General features: G+C 44.7%; 1 protein-coding gene across 19 annotated transcripts in view; it reads left to right on the forward strand.

The window, feature by feature from the left end:
* EPB41 (erythrocyte membrane protein band 4.1) overlaps window positions 1–22,159 on the forward strand; it is an 87,457-nt gene that overhangs the window by 47,794 nt on the left and 17,504 nt on the right. For 2 of the 19 annotated variants that reach the window (XM_075047654.1, XM_075047645.1), the window contains exons 8-20: window positions 1,843–1,930; window positions 2,483–2,635; window positions 4,118–4,215; window positions 4,561–4,733; window positions 5,820–5,936; window positions 7,281–7,409; window positions 8,501–8,608; window positions 10,161–10,372; window positions 12,171–12,227; window positions 12,344–12,388; window positions 13,202–13,264; window positions 16,133–16,312; window positions 18,235–18,285. In XM_075047654.1, the coding sequence (XP_074903755.1) occupies window positions 1,843–1,930; window positions 2,483–2,635; window positions 4,118–4,215; window positions 4,561–4,733; window positions 5,820–5,936; window positions 7,281–7,409; window positions 8,501–8,608; window positions 10,161–10,372; window positions 12,171–12,227; window positions 12,344–12,388; window positions 13,202–13,264; window positions 16,133–16,312; window positions 18,235–18,285 (1,474 nt within the window). The remainder of the gene's footprint in view (window positions 1–1,842; window positions 1,931–2,482; window positions 2,636–4,117; window positions 4,216–4,560; window positions 4,734–5,819; window positions 5,937–7,280; window positions 7,410–8,500; window positions 8,609–10,160; window positions 10,373–12,170; window positions 12,228–12,343; window positions 12,389–13,201; window positions 13,265–16,132; window positions 16,313–18,234; window positions 18,286–22,159) is intronic. The other 17 variants (XM_075047647.1, XM_075047657.1, XM_075047651.1 and 14 more) reach the window with 15 other exon arrangements.

A 22,159-nucleotide genomic window follows, 5' to 3' on the forward strand; every position in this document is an offset into this window, starting at 1 on the left:
TTTTATGTGCTTTGAGATTTATGTAATTTTTGGATTGCAATCTGGTTGGAGCAGATCTCATCTCTTTGTCTATACACTGTACCCTACAGTGTGTTTGGGGTTTTCTGCTGCCACATTTAATGAGTAACACTTTTCTAACATGGAAGTATTCCAGATGATGCAGGAGATATAAACCTGCAGTTAGGCTGTCCTCCTTGTGTTTGCCAGCACAGCCATGACCTGGGCAGATGTCTCTTGGTCAGGTAGGGTTGAAGGACTCCTGGGAGTCTCCCTGGTACCAGATTAAAGGGTGACAGTAACTGAACCTCTTCCTCATCTTATTCTGAGCTTCTTTTCCTGGATGCTCTCGAGTGCTTGGATTGCAGGAGCTGTGTGGAGCTGTGCGCTCGCCAGCGCAGAGGGCTGGCATGGATTGCGGCCAGCTGGCAACTTCTGCACCCTCCCAGAGATAGATTTGGGTTTTAGGGGGGGGAAAAAAAGCCCATAAAACCACTTGGTGTTACCGAGGCCTTCAACCAGCAGCCCCTTGACCTGTGAAAAGCTGCTGGCTGATGCACTAATAATGAGAACAGAGCAAAGATGAGACCTTCTCGCAAACAGATGGGAACTAATAACCTGAGTGCAGTAGGGAAGGGTGGACGTGTGCCCCTGGCTGTGACCGAAGCTACAATTAACACCTCGCTCAACCCCGCAAATCAATACTTTAAATTGATTCCCCTCCATTTGCACTGAGAGGAGAGGAAATGAGGGAAAATAAGTACTGGGCCGCTGACAAGCTTCATGACTTGAAGTCAAAGGCCGTTAGCTGTGCTAGAAGTGGCAGATCACGTTGCTGAATTATTCATGGCTTCATTAGAAGGATACTTCAAAGTATAGGATGTAGTTATATTTAATCTGCTTGTGTATGCAGGAGGAAGCAACATGTACCCATTTAATTTCTGGTCCATATTCTGTGAACATTAAACCGTCAGAGGGTTTTCAGTGGGAAAACTCTGCTAAACCATGCTCCATCTCTTGCTACTTTATTTGCAAAGCACATGGCACACGCCAGAGGTGACAACTGCTCTTGGATCCTTCCTAGAGGATTGTCCTTACAGTTGTCTTTGTCTGCCATGTCTCCCACCACTAAAACCTCTATTTACATCGCAAGCAAGATGTATGCAAGTGCTCAGTAAGGAAGACATCAAAGCAGGGAACAAAATGAAATGTATACAGCTGAATACTCTCCCAACAGAGCTGTTAGATGTACCTTGTACACCAGAAACTTATTAACAAGGGCACTTCAATAACGTTGATAATGGCCTCCATTATCAGGATGTTTCTGTTAAGCGAAGTTGTGTTGGGTTGCCTCTCCTGCAGACAGGGTACCATCTGTTCCCAGAAAATGTCTCATTCATCTGGTCCGCCCCAGTAGGAATCATTGCTAAGTGGTCTCAGCTGTCCTTGTGTTTGGTTTGGAGAACAATAGCTGGGTTTGGGGGGGGTCTGGAGGCAGGAGGTTGGGGAGGACAGTACTTGCCACCCTCTGCCTTCAGCTGAATTGGTGTTTCTTCCACTGAATCAAGTTTTGGACCCCGTACTGCACTTCCTCACCTGATAACTTGCTTTCTTGTCTGGGGTCTGTACAGCTCCACAGAAATAGGGTGCATCTGTTTTATGAGGATGTCTCAAAGCACAAATCTGTGGATTCAGAGCAATTTAATAATTCATCATCTGGGCACAAATCTGTTTGTATTGAAATCAAAGGAAAATCTAACGAGTAAATGGTTATGTGAAGTGTGATCTGTCCCCTCCTAAAAGCAACAGTTAGGAGATTACTAAATCCTTTCTCTCTTTCCCCAGATCCATGACTCCAGCCCAAGCAGACCTGGAATTCCTTGAGAATGCAAAAAAGCTGTCTATGTATGGAGTCGACCTTCACCAAGCCAAGGTGGGAATCAGTGTGTGTGCACACCTGCCTGTGGATTTTGTAATTTGATTATCCTTCCCTTGCAGGAGCAATTTTACCTGTTTCAGGAGGCTTCTTTTGAAATATATAGGAAGTGTGAAAACACAGACACACAACAGAAATGCCTCAAGTATTCTTGCAAGAGAAGCAATTCTTCCTGATTGCTTATTATTTATATATTACAGGAAGCTTTACAAAGCTACTGATGTAGACAGGTCCTTGCTCTGAGGAACTTAGAATATAAGGCTCTGACCCTGCCAGGTGAGCCACTCTGCTCAGGGAAATGCAGGATAGACTCTAGATGAGCCCTCTGAGCAAACAGCATCTCAGGAGAGATCAGCAGAAGGGAGGAGGTTGTAAGGAGAAACGTGAAGGAAAAGCAAGCCTGGCCCTGGCTGCACAGGGAGCTGGAAGCTGAAGTCTGGGTGGTGGGGATTTGAATTCAGGGGAAGACCAAAGGGTTAATTTGGAAGGCAGACATTGACCTGAAACTTGTAACCCTGACACTGCTTAAATCCTCATCGGCTTTCCCAGGACTTGGAAGGAGTAGATATCACTCTGGGAGTCTGTTCCAGTGGCCTTCTTGTTTACAAAGATAAACTGAGAATCAACCGCTTCCCTTGGCCCAAAGTCCTGAAGATTTCCTACAAACGCAGCAGCTTCTTTATTAAGATTCGGCCAGGGGAGGTATGTTCTGACTTTTTTGTGCTCATGTCTTCTTTAATTGTCTTCTGATTATCACCAACGTGTATGCTTTACTAAAACAAAGTAGGAGGAGGGAGCAAGCTTTTCTCTGAATGAGCATTTTACACTCTACAGGGTTTCTGATCTTGGCTTGGTATTAAGTTCAGGTAGAGCCCGCTGACCTTGCTGAAGCTATAAACCAGCCAGTGACAATTTAAACAACGTGTCATCCAGCACCACCTCCTGGCACCGCGTGGTATTCCCAGCATCCAGAGGAAACCAGTGGGAAGTTCACAGTTGAAATTGGGAGAGGACTAAGTCCTTTTTTGGAAATGGAGCAAGACAGAGGCTCTTTGTCTCACTTTCATTTAAAAAAAAAATTTAAAAAATACAGACACATACCTTTTCACTTAGACTGCAGCAGGCAGGGGGTGGCTGCCCTGACGCTGCCTCCTGTGAACAGGGAGATCCCTGGAGCAGCCTGATCGCTGGAAACTCGGTGGGGAGAGAGGCTACAATAGAGGTCTGTCTCTTTCCTCCTCTTCTTCCTCCTCCTGCTTTGACTGCCATAACCCAGCCTTGCAGGGAGGTCAGTTTTTGACCCCATCCCGCAGCTGGGCAGTATGACAGGGTGTCATGGTTTAACCCCAGCCGGCAACTGAGCACCATGCAGCCGCTCACTCACTCCCCCCACCCAGTGGGGTGGGGGAGAGAATTGGGAAAAAAGTAAAACTTGTGGGTTGAGATAAAGGCAGTTTAATAGGACAGAAAGGAAGAAAATAATAATAATTATAATAATAATAACAATAATAAAATGACAATAATAATAATGAAAGGATTAGAATATACAGATCAAGTGACACACAATGCAATTGCTCACCACTTGCCGACCGATGCCCAGTCAGTTCCCAAGCAGCAATAGCCTGTCCCAGCCAACTCCCCCCAGTTTATATACTGGGCACGGTGTGACACGGTATGGAATACCCCTTTGGCTAGTTCAGGTCAGCTGTCCTGGCTGTGTCCCCTCCCAACTTCCTGAGCCCCTCCAGCCTTCTCGCTGGCTGGGCATGAGAAGCTGAAAAATCCTTGCCTTAGTATAAACACTACTTAGCAACAACTGAAAATGTCAGTGTGTTATCAACATTTTTCTCATCCTAAATCCAAAACATAACACTGTACCAGCTACTAGGAAGAAAATTAACTCTATCCCAGCCAAAACCAGGACACAGGGGGTAAATGAGTCTGAATGGCTGCAAAACCCATGGCACGCTCCTCTGCAAATCCCAGTGCGTCCTGAGAGATGCCCGGGCTTGTGGCCAAGCCCTTTCTTTTCTCAGACCTGAGCTCCTCTTGCACGTTGTGGAGTGAGTTCAGCTGCTCTTGGGCTAGACCAGCAGCTTGTGCCACAGCAGAACAGGTCGATGGGGACTGGACTCCTGCCACATTTTTTTCTTACTATACCTAAATAACTTCTATTTTCTGCAGCAAGAACAGTATGAGAGTACAATTGGGTTCAAGCTACCAAGTTACCGGGCAGCGAAGAAGCTGTGGAAAGTGTGTGTTGAACATCACACGTTTTTCAGGTGGGTTTTCTAAATGGTAGGCTTGCCTTGAATAACTAGTGCTTTAGATTAGCTGCTGAAAATGAGCACTCCTTCACTGTTCCTTAGGGTTTTGCAAAAATTGGAGTGGAATGGTTGCAGAGACATAAGTGTTTATTGCAATAAATTTCTAGGCAGCTTCCACTTCATAAGATACATAAGACAGAGGTCTTATAGCTTATGTAGATGTGGGGCTTAATATTAGTGTGTGTTGTTTTGTTAATCGAGTGTATGCAGAGACTTCTTTAATTTGTATTTTAATTTCTCTTTACCTGCCTCTTCCTGGATCTGGAGGTATGATTTTTAAATTGTGCGTGTGGTTTTCAGGCTGACTTCCACTGAGGCCATCCCGAAGAGCAGGTTCCTGGCGCTGGGCTCCAAGTTCCGCTACAGCGGCCGGACGCAGGCGCAGACGAGGCAGGCGAGTGCCTTGATTGACCGACCCGCTCCCCAGTTCGAGCGGACGGCAAGTAAGCGAGCCTCCAGGAGCCTCGATGGAGGTGAGTGTGGTGCCTCTTCCCTCTCTGTGGCTGGATTCAGTAGGATGCTGAAATACTCCTTAAATACCACCTAAATTCCCTGTTTTCTTTTAAAAAAAGAAAGCATAACTTCTCACTTTTAATACAAGACCTGGATATAAAATGCAAACCGATAGTACTAGCAAGAACTGACTGACAAAAAGGATGTAGGTGGGTGCTGAAGACTTATGGCAAAGTTCTGGTTGTAAAGATATTTCCTCATTCAATCTCAACGCATTTTCCTTTTAGCAAATCAGGAATTAAGCTATTCTAGGATTTGTTTTGTTTAACGTGGATTCTTAAATTATGTAGTTTTCCTTGAGGGGGGGATTTTTTTGCCACAACTGTTGGAAACTTTTTCAGCATCTGTTAAAGCGATGCTAATGTTGAAGTTTGTGGCATATCAATCAGGTGGGCTCATTCCTGACATTTTGAAGAGCCAGATAGCAGCAGGCTAGAGGAGGTGAGGCATGGAAGAGGGAGTGCCTAAGTTTGCTGCCTTTGATCTGGATCACGGGGTGCTTGTAAAATTAGGATTCAGGGAAAGGGGAGCATTCCTTTGCACCAGGGGCACCTGATGGAGCAGGAACAGCATTGCTTTGAGCCCTGAGGTTGTGCTACAACTCAGGAGGGAGCAGGGCTCTCCCAGTGCCCTGTGGCCAGCACCAGCCAGGCTGCCCCTGCTCTTGGCATGGATGTCCAGGGCTCAGCAACACCCTGAGCCTGGGCTTCATGCCTTAGAGCCAGCAGGGAAAGGGCTTCTTGGTTTGAGCTCTGTACTGCTGCAAAGCAAAATGCCAGCTTGCTTGCAGTCCGGGCGTGCGAGGTTACCCAGGCATGATGCACAGAGGCAAGGGGACCAGCGCTGTTGGTTGCCCTTTGGCCATGTCCTGTAGACGGTTACGACCCCCTAGATGAGTGGAGAAGTCCCCGCTGCAATCCTGCACCTGAATGTCAGAGCTTAGAAAAGAGCAGCCTGTGAACGTAACGCTTCTGTCCCCGTTGAAGTCTGCAGCCTTTTTCCTTCTGCTGTGTGGGCAGTCTTTAACATGTGCCCCATTTCTTCAGCTAAACGTGCGACTCAAAAAGTTGAGTTCAGAGCCGTAGAGGAAGAGAAGCAGGAGGAGGTGGTGGTGGTTGAGGTTCCCGAACCAAAACCCACGGATCAGATCCGAGAGAAGCCAGGTATAGCTGTGGTGGTGGCTACAACTCTTCTGCAGCACCTTTCCTATCCTTTACATGCTTGTTCCTGACAACTCAAAGTTTCACCAAATCTGGCAGCTTTCTTTTTTTGTTTCTTTGCAAGAAGAGTTTCGCAGTCAGAGGACAGACAGCCCAGCAGAGCCCTGGCTCTGGGAGACTCAGTAAATTTCTGCCTTGCACCTCATTAGACTGTAATTCTTGCGGGATGTGGGGAAAAGTTTAGGATGTGCTGGCACTTGAGAAGTGCCTCCTTATTAAATTTGGGTGTTTTTTTAAATGTGGATTAGAAAATTTTAACGTTTGATCTTGAAACTTCTTGTAAAGCTTCTGAAATTCTTCATCGCAGGACCTGCTTGCCATTTTTTAAGCCTATTCTGTTTTTTTTTGGGGGGGATGAGAAATACCACCCATTTTGCTGTATGGAGCTTATATTTCTGTTAAGATAGGTACTATTAATAAATATTAATGCCCTTAAGAGGTGTGTAGGTACAACAGCATATCTGAATACTAATAAGCGTATCACAGAAGCAGTGTTGTCAAATATTTGCAGTCTTCATCACTTAAATAGCGAATGCCTGTGGTGCATTAGGGCTGGAGATAATTCGTATGCAAATGCATTGTGTACTGCTCTACTTCCCTTCTTCCACCCTGTATTTTTTACAGCGTGTTTTTGACATCACTGTTTTTCCTAGTATGAAATCTAGATCAAGCTTTCACAAAGCCGTGTGGCAGACTGTCTCGCCACCACTGTCTTGCCTTGAATTCTCACTAGTCAGCATCGCCTGGCAGGGAAAACCTGACGCTGTAAAAACAGAAGGTGGAAAATTTAAGACACCAGGGTAGATGGCTGTATGTTCTTAATTTCTAGATTTTAAGTTGATCACTCAAGTACTTTTAATTAAAGCTGCTAGTTTTTATACAGGTTTTTATTGAGAGGAGCCTGGGTGTGTTTTTCCTGGATTTTACCAGCCAGCACCTGCATCTCCCCAGACTTTGCCGGCAGAGCCCATCCTAGTACCACGCTGGAGAGCTGTTTGTGTGTCCCCACATATCCCTGCCTGGGCAAGAAGCCTGCAAAGTGTACTTGTGTTGTTCTTTTCCCCCTCTCATCCAATACACTGTTGGGCCTGGCAGCACTAGGAAGACTGATACGCAATTGTGCGGTGAAAAGTTACCATTAAGCTGCCTGGTTTAAAAATCTCCTTGCTGTTCTCAGCCGCTGCCTTGGAGAGGGATCTCCTCTTGCTCTTTCCTCTGCTGCAGCAACTGTTGCGTGTCTACGCGGTTCTCCAACCGCTCTATTAATGCATGCAAACTTCTTTCTAGCCAAACATGCTCTTGAAACATTTGAAATGAAACCAATTGCAGAGGAGGAAGAGGAGGAGGAGAAGGTAGAGGTGGTTAAGGTTCCCGTTGCCAAGCCAAAGTTACCGGAGCTGTTGCAGATGTGGTCAGGTACAGCCGCAGTGATGTTGGCATCGGTGTGGCTCCTGCGGCCGCCCATGCTGTGACCTGCTGGGTTGAAGTGATGCAGTGCTGTAGGACAGAGGTTGAATTGTTTGCGGTGGTGTTCATTGCCATTAAAATCACACCCAGCTTTGCAAGTGTGTCTGTAATATGCAAGCGCTGCTTTATTGGGGTGTGCTTCTGGGTGAGATGAGGAGGTGCTGTGCTGTGGCTTGGCTGCGTGCCTGCATGTTGAAATGAGTGTGCAGTGGCCTCTTAACGCTCCTCTGTTACTGTTCCTTCTTGTAAGGTTTGCTCCTCTGAGCTGTAGGAACTTGCGGTGCCTGAAAATCAGGTGGTGTGCTCCAGGACTGCTGGAGGTCACCTACACTCTGCTTTTTTTCCTTTGCTAGGGAGCCTGCTTTTTCCCTAGTTGGGGTGTTTTTTCAGAGCAACTTCACTGCTGCAGCCAGATCCACCCTAATCATAATTAAAAGCAGAGTTGGTTAGTCATTGCAGGAAGAAGAGATTGAAGCCATGCAGGGAGGTAACTGAGAACGTCACCCATTTTCTTGAATATTATGAGAAATACTAAACCAGCCCCTGCGCTTAGACTGGAGGATATTCCATGGGATGGGCAGCAGCAGAGCAGACAGCAGCCAGTGTCAGACCCGAGCACGTCCAGGAGTCTCCGGCTGCAGCTGCTCCTTCTCATTCACCTCCTGCTCTTTTTCCTCCTCTTGACACTTTTGTTCGCAGGAGGAACCATTTTCTTGGCCGAGGTGATGATGATTGGTATTTTATATCTCATTTTGGAGCAGTGCTTTTTTACAGTGTTTAAATCATCATGTGTCAAAATAGCCAAAGGTAGTTAATCAAGAAAATGTAACTAAAATAACGCAGTTCTGGACAGCACAGAACTCATCGTTGAATGGCAAAGGAAAAGCTTGGTATCTGTTGTTACTTTTCCTGCGTGTCTTGATGCTCTGAAGCACTGTGAGAGAAGCAGGAGAGGTGACTGTGCGGATTTACTGATGGCAGTATTTCATTTGCTACTTCATCTGCGAGGTGGCATTTTAACACGTCCATAACTTTTTTAGCCAAACGTGCTCTTGGCAGTGTTGAGATAAGCCCAATTGAAGAGGAGGAGGAGGAGGAAGAAAAAATGGTGGTGATGAGAGAACTAGAGCCGGTCCCGAAGGAGTCAGGTACCACCGCGACGGCTTTGCACACCCAGCATCCTCCTAATCCCGACTGTCCCTGCCATCTCACCGTCCCTCTGTACAACATCTCCGGTGGCTGTAACTGCTTCAGTGGCATAAATACACCAGGATGCAGCACCGGTTTTCCTTCCGAAAGGATCACACAATGTCTGGCTCGCAGAAATGAACTGCTGTGCTGAAGAGCAGGCGAGATAACAGAGATGGCGGTGGTGGTATGGGTTTTGGGGTGGATTTTCAGCAAGATACGGTGTCTAGGAGTTTGTATTAAAAGTACAATTTCAGTCTCTGAAAAATCGGGTTCTTTTTTGCCCCTACATCTTGTATGTTTTTGACCACATGGATACTTTATTCTGTACATGTTTTATACACACTGATGAGATGCAGTTATCTTCTCAGTGAAACAGGAGTTCTTACTAAGGAGTTACTTAAAATTACAATTTCTTTTCTAATGCCAAATTTTCTAGTGTCTTTGACTAGCTGGATGGATGCTAGTAACCTTGTATTGGCTGGGACAGGTTACACAGTGTGACCCTTATTGCATGAACTGTGACTTTAGGAATATGAGACCATGTCAAAGAAATTATTTTAGGTGACTAGGTATATTTTCAGTGGAACAGCCATAAAAACCAACATCAGGAGAACTAAATAGCTTACTGCATCTATAGATATGCACAGTGACTTAATTGGGGCTTGCTTTGTCACACAGTATTGGTTTGAATATTTTGGAGGTGTCAAGCTTTTCTGGGACCAGGAACTGTCTGGGAAGTCAGGAATTGAAGAAAAGGAGTAGGCAGCTGATTTTGTGTGTACCTAGCACTTGTATTTAAGACTGTCATCCTCTGGAAAGATGATTTTTTGGCAGCATGCTATTCATTTCTGCACTGTCACTGATCTGGAGATGCTGGGTATCTTCTTGCAGTGGTGCCTTGGGCTGCAGCAGCAGATACCCATCTCAGACACGCAGCCCCAGCCTGCTTTGAAACCCACCTGGAAGTTGCTGTGAAGTTTTATAGAGCAATGCTTGTTGATTATTTTTTTGTTTGAATTGCTGAAAAGATTGGGGAGATGGGGGAAAGCCTGTGTTGCCCTTCCAGAAACCATCTGTTTCTGTTTGAGGAGATGCGAATGAGTCAAGAACTCACTACAGCTATAAGTGTTTCTATTTTAATGGTTGCATTGGAATGGACTTCTGTGTCAGTTGTTTGTGAAGGACCCAGAAATTGATGGCACGATGTCAAAAATAGATTTGCCTTTCTGGTGTGGCTTCTCTGCAGAGTGCAAGCTTGCTTTTTGTAAACCATCTGTTGTGGGGTTTTATTTTATTTTATTTATGCCATAAGGAAAATAATCTCAACTTTCCTGTACTAAATGCACAAGCTGCTTTGCTCAACATCTTTATTTCTTTTCCCTTTTTTTCCTCCTCCTCCTCCCTTTCTTTTTAAATGTCAGCACTGTAACTAGGAGAGACTTTGCCTGGCGCTTTAGAAACATTGCCCGCTCTGAACCTTGTCCCTGTCTGTCTCTCCCCCATACTCAGCAGTGGCTGTGATAACCCCTGAGAGGAGTCCCCGTCCCACCTCTGCCCCGGCCATCGCTCAGAGCCACGCTGCAGAACCAGTCCCAGCTAAGCCCGACAGGAAGGATGCAGTTCCTGCATCTAAAGTAGAAAAGGAAACAGCAAAACCCGATGCGAGACGTGAAGAAATCCCACCGGAGAAAGTCAAGCCGGAGCCAGCCGATGTGTCAAAGGTATGTCAGACCAGAGTCTCTTTGGAAGAGGCTGCGCTTGTGCTGGGCTGGAGCATCAGCTCTAGAACCCACGCCAGAGCAGCAGCTCTGTGCACCTTCCCCTCCTGGGCAGCAAAGGGTTTATTCCTTGCCCAGACATGGGGTGGTACGGGGGTCTGGGTCCCAGGGAAATCCCAGCCCTGACCCTCCAGGTGCAAGGAAGGAGGAGGTCCAGGGCGGCTGGGTTTTGGTGGTTGCAGTTAAACTAAATGCAACTTACTGATAATGGCATTAAAAAAGCTGGCAAGAATTGCATGCAAGTTTATGGTACGTGAATATAGGGCTCACCCATTGCTAGGCTGTCTCGGCTGATTCCTGGTATGACAGCAGGAGCAATTCCAGTGAAATTGGTGATACAGATCTGGTCCACAGCCCAGCGTCTGAATGCAGATGTTTTTGACATTGATAGGCTTTCTCTGGGAGAGCTGTTAATATGTTTCTGCAAACTGGACTAAAACTTTGGTTTTGAATGGTACTGTTGAGACATTAGGGAGTTTATTGTTTAAATGAAATTTTTTTAAACATTATTTGAGCTTTCTACAGATGTCTGAGACCTCTGCTGATGTTGATATATGTGTATTGTTCCCATTAGTGAACATAATGTGAAAAATAATTGTTCATATTATAGTGTCCTTAATATTCTACAAATCTTATTGACTGAAACCTTCCAATGTTGCAGCAGAGCTGTATGCCTTGTGATACAATTTTCACATTACTCTGACTATTTAGCTGTTCTCAGCATTACCGGAGCCACATTTTAGCTGTAACGTATCACGTGGTGGGTCTTGTATGACATACTCCAGGGGAGATCACTATTAATTAAGCTGGGAGATGGAGGTGAAGAAAGGACAGTTGCTTTAAAAAATTTTGTGGCCTGTGTGACCAGTAATTTTTAAAGGAAAATGCTGAAGGGATCTTCAGGCTGGCACTTTGGAGTGTGCATCGTGGCACACAGTTCCTGTAATGCTGTTCCTGCACGGCTGCTCGCCCTCCCTAGCATTAAACTGAGAACAAGTAAATTTTATTCATCCCATCTCTCTTATTACAGGGTCTTTTCCTAAATGCTTTAACACTGGATTTTTTTTTCTTTAAATGTAGATGTGGGAGGAAATTGTGGATTTGAACGTGCCATATTTACCCTGTTTCTCAAATGTAGCTGCATCACTTCATTTAACACCCACCGATGCTTTCGCCTTCAGAGTATTTGGCAATCCAGTTTCCCTAAAATACTTTCCTTAAAGTGTTAAGACAATCTTGGCTCTCTACTTACAGACAGTAAAGAGCTTAATTTGTGATGTTAGGCTTGATTTTGTAGATAGGTCTCTTCTTACTGACTCTGTGAGCATAATACCTGTGCATAACAAATAATTTTCTGGTTTTGAGAAGGTCTGTGTTAATTTGAGCATGTTGCTTTTGGTATGGATTTCACTGGGAGATCCAGCTGCAACTGAAATTTGAAAACATTGCCTGGCAAAGCTAATGCAAGTGGGAAGCTCCTCTTCAGAAGCACTAGAGAGCACTGGTTTCAAATGCAAATAATTCTCAAGCTGAAGGAATTATTGTAAATGTGCTGTTAACTAACAGACTGTCAGAGAGCTGCGGTGTCATTAACTCTTTCCGGAGGACTGCATGTTGGTTTTTGCATGTTCACCCAGCATTTCAAAACCAACTTTATGCAGCTGTGTTTTGAAACTAAATGGTCTCTTTAAACAAGTCTACTAACAAGAAATGTTTTTACCAATTTATTTCTTAAATGTAGGTGAGGAAAACGCACATTGAGGTCACAGTACCCACCACGAATGGTGACCAGCCCCAGGTTTGTGCTAATAATTCAGTTAGGTTGCTCACATTTTTTTTTTAAGGTTAAACAGTGAGGTTCAACATAGTTAAATGAACCAACAACTTTTTTTTTTTTTTATCACTGCCAAACAGCAGCAGCCTGCAGAAAAAGAGGAAGAACTGATAAGAATGAGGAAGGTTAGCCATTTTACACTTTCACCAAACAAATTTGCCATATCATTCATGCATCTGTAACCTGTTTAAAAAGACAGTGCTCCAACTTCATGTGCTTTGGGTTGGGTTTTTGGTTTTTTTTATAAACTGCAGCTATCAAATATTTGATTTCAAAATGAACAGCTTTTTGTCCCATAGACAGTCTGATTGCTAAAATTATGCATGTTGAATGTTGGAAACACACTTGGTTTGATTGATAAAATTTATCTTCTCTGTAACAAATTTAATTATAAACCGAAGAAAACCATATAGTGTGCACTTCAGGGGAAAAAAGAAAAAAGTGTAATGCTTTTTTGTATTGATTGAGTAATAGGGGAAATATCCAAGATGGGAAAGATGGTTAAGACATAGTTACTATGCACATTGAGGCCCTGTAAAAGTTACACCAGGCAGTACAGCCTCGTACACTGGGGTGGGCATGCATCACTATCAGGAATATGAACTTGTGACTTTGTGCAAGGCTTCCACTGAAAATGGGTAAACTGTCTCTTTGTGGCGAGCAATATAAATGAAGGCAAAAGCCGACAAACGCCTGGGAGCTGTCTCTTTAAAGGACTCATTGCATTTCCCCATTCTCCATGAGCAAGAACCCCCATTTCTTGGTGGTGTCCCTGCGGCTGGGTCCCCACCCCACGCTGGCACAGTGCTGCACTCCCAACATTGAGTTAACTTTTTTAATTTGCCAATTTGTCAATCCCGCAAGAACAACATTTTAATTTTTTGTGCTTTTCTTTTTTTTTTTTTGTTTTGTTTCCCCCTTTTCTTTCATTTTCACAGAAAAGATCAAAGAGGCTAGATGGTGAAAACATTTATATCAGGCATAGCAATTTAATGTTGGAGGTTTGTATGAACTTGAAGCTTTTTTCAGTTGCGTTTGCCTAGACCTTCTGCATCTGCGCTGAACTTTTTCTTCCTCTTCTGCTGCTGCCTTTGTTTTTGCATGCTGTTGCATGAAAGACCTTTTTTTTTTTTTTTTTTTAATATGCTTTTGCATGGTGACAGTAAACATGACGATGTGCAGGCATTCTTCCTTCTACCTCTTCTGACTTTCATTCTCTCATACTTACCCAAAATATATGATTGGCAGAGCTGCGTGCTCAGGTCTGCTCTTGGATCCACTGGGTGCTGATGGTGACATGAATTGTGGGGGGGGGCTTGAAATAAATTATTTTCCTGGGGGAAAAGACCGTCTATGAAAATGCAAAATTCAGGATAAGCTGCAGGTGAAATTGTCACCTCTGTGGCGTTCAGGCTACCGCGATGTCCACGTTGCTTCAGACAGGAGCGAGTCCTCCTTTCAGACGTTGCTGCTGGTCTTGCAGCACTGCAATCCCTTCTCCCAATGCTTACTTGCCTTGCAGTGTCTTTACCGGTCCCCGGGGCCCCATCCTGCATCGGCGCCAGGTCCCCTTGGAGCTGACGCGGGGGCTCGATGGTCATGGGTGGCTGGCGAGCGGGCGAGAAGCCATTTCATCCCTCCCCGTACAGCTGTTCCCTTTGGCTTTGGGAGCCCTTTACACTTGGTTTCGCCTAAGCACGGTCTCAGAACAGACCATGCCAATCATATATTTTATTTTTTTTAATACACTGTGTTATGGAAGACGTTTTGTGGCTTCTGATACTCTGTGTTATGTGTTTCTACTCAAAATTGCAGCACCAGCAGCTGGTAGGGTTTCCATGTTGGTATCTCTTGCAAGTGAAGTGTACTAACTGCCTCCTCCTAACCTGAATTTTAAAAGTTTTGCAGCTTTTGGGTGTTGGGGTTTTTTTTTTTTTTAATTTTTTTTTTTTTTGACTGCTACAACTTAGAGCTTTCGGCCATGAGCGAAGGGTCTGTGGCACAACGGGCAGGGTTCAGCCGCTGGAGTGCTGCGAAGACTGTGCCTGTTGCTTTCTTTCACCCAACTCAAACAGCTCTATCTCCCCAACCCCAAACAGAGCTTTTTCATTGCTTCTAAACCCCTTTTTCCTGTTAGTGCAATACTTGGCTCTGACACCTGGCCCCTTCTCCAGCCCGTTCCCTCTCTCTGCTGCCCTTCCCACTGTTCTGTTGCAGGTGCTCCAGCCCTCCCATAGAAAAGGGCTGACCCCAGCAGCTCACCAACTTTATTCCTTTTTTTTTTTTTTTTTTTTAATCCATGCATTTGGCAGATCAGATATTTTTCCGGCAGACCTCACACTCCTGAAGCTGCTACTTGATTTTGTTGAAAGCCGTTTAATGCTCCGTGCTCGATAACCCATGCTCCGTGTTCTTACAAAAAGGGCAAAACAAGAGGAAAAGCATTAATGCTTAGCGAGCTTGTTCCTCAAGATGCTTTCAAGACCCATTTTGGCTCCACGTAGCTCCTCGTGGCTTTAGCTTCTCTGCAAACCCTCCCAGGACCAGCTCTTGCGCAGTGGTGGATAGCCAAGGTGGTCTTTCTCTCTTCTCTAAACCAGGAGCAGCTGTAGGGCTCCTGGACCTGGGTAGGTCTTTATCCTGGAGTCCTCGGCAGACTTATTTGTGCTTTTTTTTCTAACTAGCAGGCACTTGCCTTGTGCTTTCATCTGGGATGGATGCCAAAACTGGTTTTTTTCCCCTAGAACCGTGCCAAAAAGAGCAAATGTTGTTAATGAGGCATTTGGGGCTATAGCCCAGGAGAGGGAGGGCGGTGTGTCCTGGGTAAGCTGCAGGGACACAGATATTTGTGGGGAGACCCCTCCTTTAGGGATGCATTTGCTCTCCCATCTTCTAAAATCGATGGGCTGAGTAACAACTAAAAGCACAAAAATAGTGAAATTGCCCAGCAATGCTTTTACTGACCTTAATTTCCCCCTTTCTAACAGGTGAGGCTTGCTGCTTTTTGGCACCGTCCAGAAAAGTTGTTGTTTGGCTTATGCCTATTTTATGCAAATGCTTTGTTTTCAACAAACTCTGGTTTGCTTGCAAGGAAAAGCTATTTTTAAACAAGTTGAAGAGAGCTGACTTGCCTTGAAGTCTGTGCATCTATGCTGTAAACTGGCATCACAGAGCAGAAATCTGGCTTTTTCCACATGAAGAATTTTAGCAGGAGTTTCTTGATTGATCCAGCATAAAGTAAATTCTCAGTTTGATTTTTAAAGAGCTGTCATCTCATCTTCATTTCAGAAGTCTAAAACTTCCTGTGGTAGCTGCTGGAGGGATGAGATGAGAGGGGGGCAAAAAAGGTAATGGGGGTATTCTGGGACCAGAGCTAATTCCTGGTAGGATGAAAGAGAAATAGGTATGAAGAGAATAAATAAAATTGGGAAAACATTTTCTTAAACATTAATTGCATTTATAGCTGTGAATATTCAGGCTAGCAGAGGGAAAAGAAAGCAAACCCACCCAATTTAAAGGCATTAAATTAAATAACCCAAACAAACATAGTCTTGCAACTTAAAAAAATCCCATATGGGGAAAACCCGTGAGATTATGTCTCAGCTGTCATCTGTTTTGGTGTAGCTCGAGATGAACCGATGGCACGTCCCGCTCCTGGAGGAGACCCCACTCCCTGCCGATTGCAGTTTATCCCAAATAATACAAGAGGAAAGAGGAGAGAGGACGCTCCCTTTGTGTGTTTGCAGTGTGAGCACAATTGATGGAAGTCGGCAACAACTCTGCTGAGCGCAGCTTTGCTATGCGGCAGCCTAGGCAATCGCAGGTGTCATCTCCGTGTCTCTTCATTTATCCTGTCCTTTTACTAATAGGATCTAGATAAGACCCAAGAAGAAATAAAGAAACACCATGCCAACATCAGTGAGTTGAAGAAGAACTTTATGGAGTCCGTCCCGGAGCCTCGGCCGAGTGAATGGGACAAACGTTTGTCCACTCACTCCCCTTTCCGAACCCTCAACGTCAACGGGCAGATTCCCATGGGAGCGGATGGAGTGAGTACCTCAGTGGCATGTGGGTGTTAGTGCACTGCATTGTTCCAAGGGACAGCTTTGCAACCTAGGATTCAGCCTCAGCTCCCCTTAGTTTTTAGTTATCTTGAATTTTAGTAGTTAATATTGACTTCTAACATGTATAGTGGCCTCTGAGAGAACCGATGCTTTAGTTGTAGTATCATAAAAATGTGATTTTTTTTTTTTGGTAGACAAGAAGGTAGGAATTCTTCACCTGGTTTTGATGCTGCTTTTCCTAGCGTGGCTTTCATCCATGGTGATAGACTTTATTTCACATGGCTGTCTTGGGGACTGGCTTATTCCTGGTGCCAGGGAATGTATCTCCCCAGAATGTGGGAAAAAAACCCCAAAACCCAGACACCTAAGTTAAAGGCAATTATTACTTCAGAGATAATATTACAGATCACCCAGTGGAGAAGCACTAGGATGGTATCAATTTTCAAAAGTCACTTTATTCTCCAGTTAATCCGGTATGTCATTGGGTTTAGTCTTGCATTAGGATCTGCAGGTGCTGATCTGCTGTGGAGGCTTCAAGAAGACTCCTCAGGTGGCTACGGCAGGGCTGTTCATACATGATGGAAATCTTTCTCCTTACAGGAACAGTGCCTGTATGTTAGTAGCGACATACATTCACAGTTTCTCTGCTAATTTCCTTAAGAAGGTAATTTTTCAAAGAAACCGAGTTGGAGAAGCAGAGATCTGTCTGCCAACTGGTTTCTTCTGGGATAACAGACAGCTTCTCTGTTTAATATTGGTGTTACCTAGCTCAGATTTGAAGCTTGTGAGTAAAACTGTAGTTAGACCCCGTAGTAATCAGTCTCTTAAACAGTAAATGCGATTTTTCATTACAACTGAAAAATTGCATCCTGGCTGCAGTGGTGGCAGTTTGTGGAGTCTCTCCTGGTTTAAGCCTAGCTTCTCCTGTTGCTGCCCACAGCGCTGCAGATAAGCTTGCATTTCATCTTCAAACCATTGCAAGGGAGATACTTTTTAAACAGAAATAATCTTGCAGTGGAGGGAGGATTATCAGAACAGGTACAAGGGGTTTTAGCAGCCAGGTTTACTACAGATTCCTCAAAGCATAGAGAAAAGTCATGACAATTATAGGGCTTCCCCCCCTGCCCCGCCCCCCTAGAAAAACAAAACTCACAAAAAGAACTAATGAGGATTGATCACTATCCTTGGAATTAGTGTGTTTAACACATGGATGGACTTTCCTTTGGTTGCTGAGTCTCAGTGTAAATTCTGCAGGAATTTGGGCAGCAGACTGATGCAGAGCTCTGCCCATGGTGCCACGTGGTTTATGGATGTGCGGGTGGGATAGAGTAGGGGCTTTCAAGCTCCACAGCTGCAGTTTAGGAATTATGTTCTTGGTTATTATGAAGAATTTCTTGCATGGTGACCGCATTGTGGGGTCTTGGGGGGGCTGCTGTTCACGATAACTGGATGCTGTGGTTTTCCCCATCTAAGGCTGCGGTGGTCCACAGCGATGCAAGGATTGATGTCAGCCCTGGATTTGCATTTCTGGAAATTCCCTCTTAATCTGATCCTCTCTGAAGTAGTCTTGCTCTGAGGTGGAGGTGGACATGTTCTGCTGTGAGCTTCCAGAAATGCATCTTCACCAGGCACCTGCCAGGGAGGGTGTTTTCCTTCACCTGCACATGTTTTAAGGATGGCAAATCACTTAATGATTACTTATCGTTATCATTGATTACTAAAGATCGCTTAATGTTTAAGGATGGTAAATCACTTAAAGATGCAAAGCAATCCTGTTTCTCCTGTTCATGGTGGTATCTTTACCCTGCTGTAGTGGCCAAAGGGTATTCTGCCAGGGGCTGCTTTTCTGCTGTTCCTATATGTTTTATTACAAGACAACTGAACCTTAACACGCTTTGTGTGTCCAGGTCAAGAAAATCACTGTCCTATCTTCTGAGAGACAGGTTGGTGGGCTTGAGGTAAAGCTGCTGTTCTGATATGTGCTTCTGAACCAGACTTTTGCTATTGCAATGGCACCGAGCAAAAACTCAACAGCAGCTGCTGGATAACATTTTTTTTCTTTTGGCTACATGATGTAGTTTCATAACTCACACCGAGAGGACTTCTGCACTGCTGCAGCTTTTGCAGCTTTCAATTTTGCTTATTTTGGTGCATGGCTGGTTCGAAAAAGCTGCATGAAAGATATAACCGTGTATTTGGAGAGAAAAGCAATTATGAAAGTTTAACTGTACCCTGTTCTTTTTATGTTGTCTTTCTTTCCGTTTTTTGTTTTAATGATCATGTTACTCTTGCATTTTATATTTTCTTTTGCTGCCCAGTCTCCCAGCTACTTTCTCCCCAATACTCATCACTTAGGGGTGTGCAAAGAACCAGTCCCGAAATACCGCACTGATCAAAGGAGGCTAGCTCAACTGAGAGAGCTTAGAGCCAAGTTTTTCCTCTCCTAGGTACACTTGGGTTTGACCAGGTCTGGCAAACTAAAGGGATGGAGAGTTACTAAACAGCAACGTTTCCCACTATCTTTTCTTTCTTCAACGGAAGTGCTAGAGCCCTTGCATGATCCTGTGTGATGATTTACTCATTCTGGTTTTTTACATTCTTTAGACTCCAGAAACAAAAGTGCTAAAAATGCGGAGCCAAATTTAAGGAGTTTGCAGTGCTCCTACTGCCATCCCGCCTGTTCCACGCTTGGGATTTCTAAGATTAACAGTTTTTCACTTGTTCCAGTAGAATTTTCAAAACAATCAAAATTTTGATACTCTTGTCAGAACTTTGAAAAAGCATTTTGTATCCGCACTGCAGTCTGGATGTTCAATGATATTTAACAGACACTATTTTTTAAGGGCACTGTAGAACAGGAAGCTGTCAGAGACCACGTTTTGTACTACACCATTTCTATTTCTAATGCCTCAAACTTTTGTCTCAACCATTCCAATTCCAAAACACACTTCAGTAAGTTTTGAGCATACGCTTTTCTGGGAGGGCAGGCACAAAATACGCATGATCACAATCCAGAGCTTTGCGTCAAAACACATGTGATCCTGATCCAGATGTTCATGAGCTCTGCAGAAAGCGCAAGGTTTTGTAGCTCTAAGGCTGGTGCGACCCAAGCCACCAGCGGCTCTGCTCTCCAGGGCAGTTTATTTTTCCATTGAGAGGAAGGCTGTCCTAACGCTTTGCACACCTCCAAGTATCATTTTGGGCACTTTCCATCTGTCATTTTTGTTCATCTCTCTCTGTCTTTCTTGATCTTCTACCACGAAAGCAGACACAGGAACGTCCTCTGTTAGTACAGGATGAAGACAAACTAAAAAAGCAGGAGATACCTACTGAGACAGCTTTTCCCCGGCAAGCAAGTGAAGAAACTCTTCCAAAGGTTTCTATTCCAATTCCTGAAGAGCAGAAATCACTCAAAAAGTGTCAGCTGTACTCTAGCATTTTTCCTTCTCCACGTATTCCCTTTATGATGTCCTTTCTCCTGGTCATAGCACTGACTGTTTGGTGGCTGCTCTTTCTCTGAGTGGCAACAGGGTCATGTTGAAACCTCAAGACCAAAGCTCCAGAATTTCTTGGCCGTAGCCTCTGCCGCATCTTCCTTGTCCTGGTCTTTGATCTCCATAGTTCACTGTCCCGGGGAGGGACACCCTGCGACCGTCGTGTTAATCCTGCTGTGTGTCGTTGTGTAGCTGTGATCCAGGACCTGGCAGGAGTGGTCATGGATTGCCAGGTCCATTTTGAAGTTTCCTAGTGTGCTAAAGCAAATTCTCTGAACCGTGCTCCTGATTGCTGTAAGAGGGCAGACGGGGAGTGTAAATACGTGGGAGGAGATGTTTGCTTCTTCAGCCCCTGTAGATGCCACGTAGGAATTGCTGAAGACTTGCTTTTAAGCTTGTTGTTTTAAATGTAAGATGTTCACAAGCTGAAGAACATTTGATACTGATCCAAAAGAAGCTTTACAGTAATCTGCTGAATCTAATCCATAACCACTCCTTTTCTAGGAAACTAAGATTGGCATTTAAATAAAAAGTGTTGATTATCAATGCTGCTGTTAGTGTTAACTTAGAGACAGAGACAGGCAACTTTTCATTTTCCCACTGGGGGAAGCCTTTTGCAAAGCATCACAGCTTCCCTCTCGCACCCCTATTCTTGTTTCCAAGAAAATACACCATGTTATAGGAGAAAACCCATTGCAAGGAAATATTTATTGTAAACATAGATTAATCATTTTTCTGAATCTGGTGGTCTTGGTGCACTTCAGATGTGTTTTATTTAATTTGTGTTGAACTAACTGACGCATGTTTGCTTAGGTCACAGGAATGGGGTAACCTACTGTTAGGTACGTCTCCTCTGTTAGCATGTTGACTTTACCACATCAGGACACACTTCTAATGTTAAAGCCATCGATTGTTTTGACTTCTCTAACTAAACCGTTGCATGCCGCTTGTTGTTTATTGCCTACAAATGTAAATGTCTGGATGATGGTCACGTTTATCTGAGTTACCCTGGTTGAGCTGTGTAGGCTCCAAGATGAGTTGCCCAGATGGGCTGAGCAGAACTGGTTTACGAGCTGGAGGGAAGATGGGACTTTGTGTCTAAGGGGTTTCTTTTCTGTATATAGTAATTATGGGACTGAGCTGAGCCCACTGCTTCTCCTTTCGGTAGTAATCTGCTTTCTGTTGCATTCTCTGGAGGATTGGTGTAGACACAATTACTTCTGAGAACAGCCACCAGTGCCATCAGTGTTGGCAGCTGCTCCAGCAGCACAGAAGAGAAAGGAGCAGACTTTTATTACAGGGACTAAAATGTGTGAATATATATAAATACATGTATTTATAACCCTTTATAGATCTGTATCTGTGTGAACAGTGTTATTTAGGAAGCTAGCAGATAAGCTTGCAGGAAAAAGACATAAGGCAAATACGGCATGTGCTGTCTGATCTGAAGGACCGTGGTGTATCACGGACCATTTGAACTGCCTCTCTTGCTCTCAGTGTACAGGTTGAGGCTCTCTGAAGTTTAGGTTGATAGTGAAACCCTTCGTTTTAATCTCGCAGGAATCTTTCCGATTACTCTTGTAACCTGCTCCGATTAGTTCACCGGTTTGTGCCTTTAGGACTTTGTTTTGTGAGGACGCTGATTTTTCATTGGAAAGTATTCTTCCCTTTTTAATACACTGCCTTTAATACACAGTCTTCCTCTTTCAGTGGTTGGAAGTGTAGAAGTCGCTGGGTTGTTGGTACAGGCGTACCGTGGTGTGAAGGAGAGCAGTCGCAGCGCAGTCTGCCTGCTGCCTGCGTGCTCAGCACAGGCAGCGGATGGACGGTGCTGCTCAGTGGGCTGCGTGCCTGCATCCGAGGAGCATGCCTTAGGATGCACTTGAACTCCAGCAAGCTTGGCGTGAAGTTTAGGAAGACTTACCTTGAGAAGGTGGGCCCTGGAGAGGAGAGGTGGGGAAGGATGCTGTGGTGCCACGTGCTGTGCAGAAGATGCAGGATGGAAGAAGCTGGGGGGATGCTTCCGGCTGGGATTCCCTGCCTGAATGTCCTTCCCAAAAGTGGAACAGATGTGAAGAAAAACAGGGACTGTTCATTCTCCCCAACCTGGCGCGGAGAGGGAAGGGACAGGAGTTGTTTCGATCTATCTCTGTCCATTTTCTGCCCATATTTCCTGGAGAAGAGCAGCTTAAACACACACCTGCTTCCTTTCAAAAGCCATGGCTCGGGTTAGCCGCCGTGATGCTGCTTTGAGCACTGCTGAGGTTACTGCATGCTGTCTTTCTGAACCAATGACAAGTACTTTGAAGCCATACCCGTGGCTTTTGCAAAGCCGTGG

Source organism: Buteo buteo, chromosome 16 (genome assembly GCF_964188355.1).
Source record: "Buteo buteo chromosome 16, bButBut1.hap1.1, whole genome shotgun sequence".
Lineage (NCBI taxonomy): Eukaryota > Metazoa > Chordata > Aves > Accipitriformes > Accipitridae > Buteo > Buteo buteo.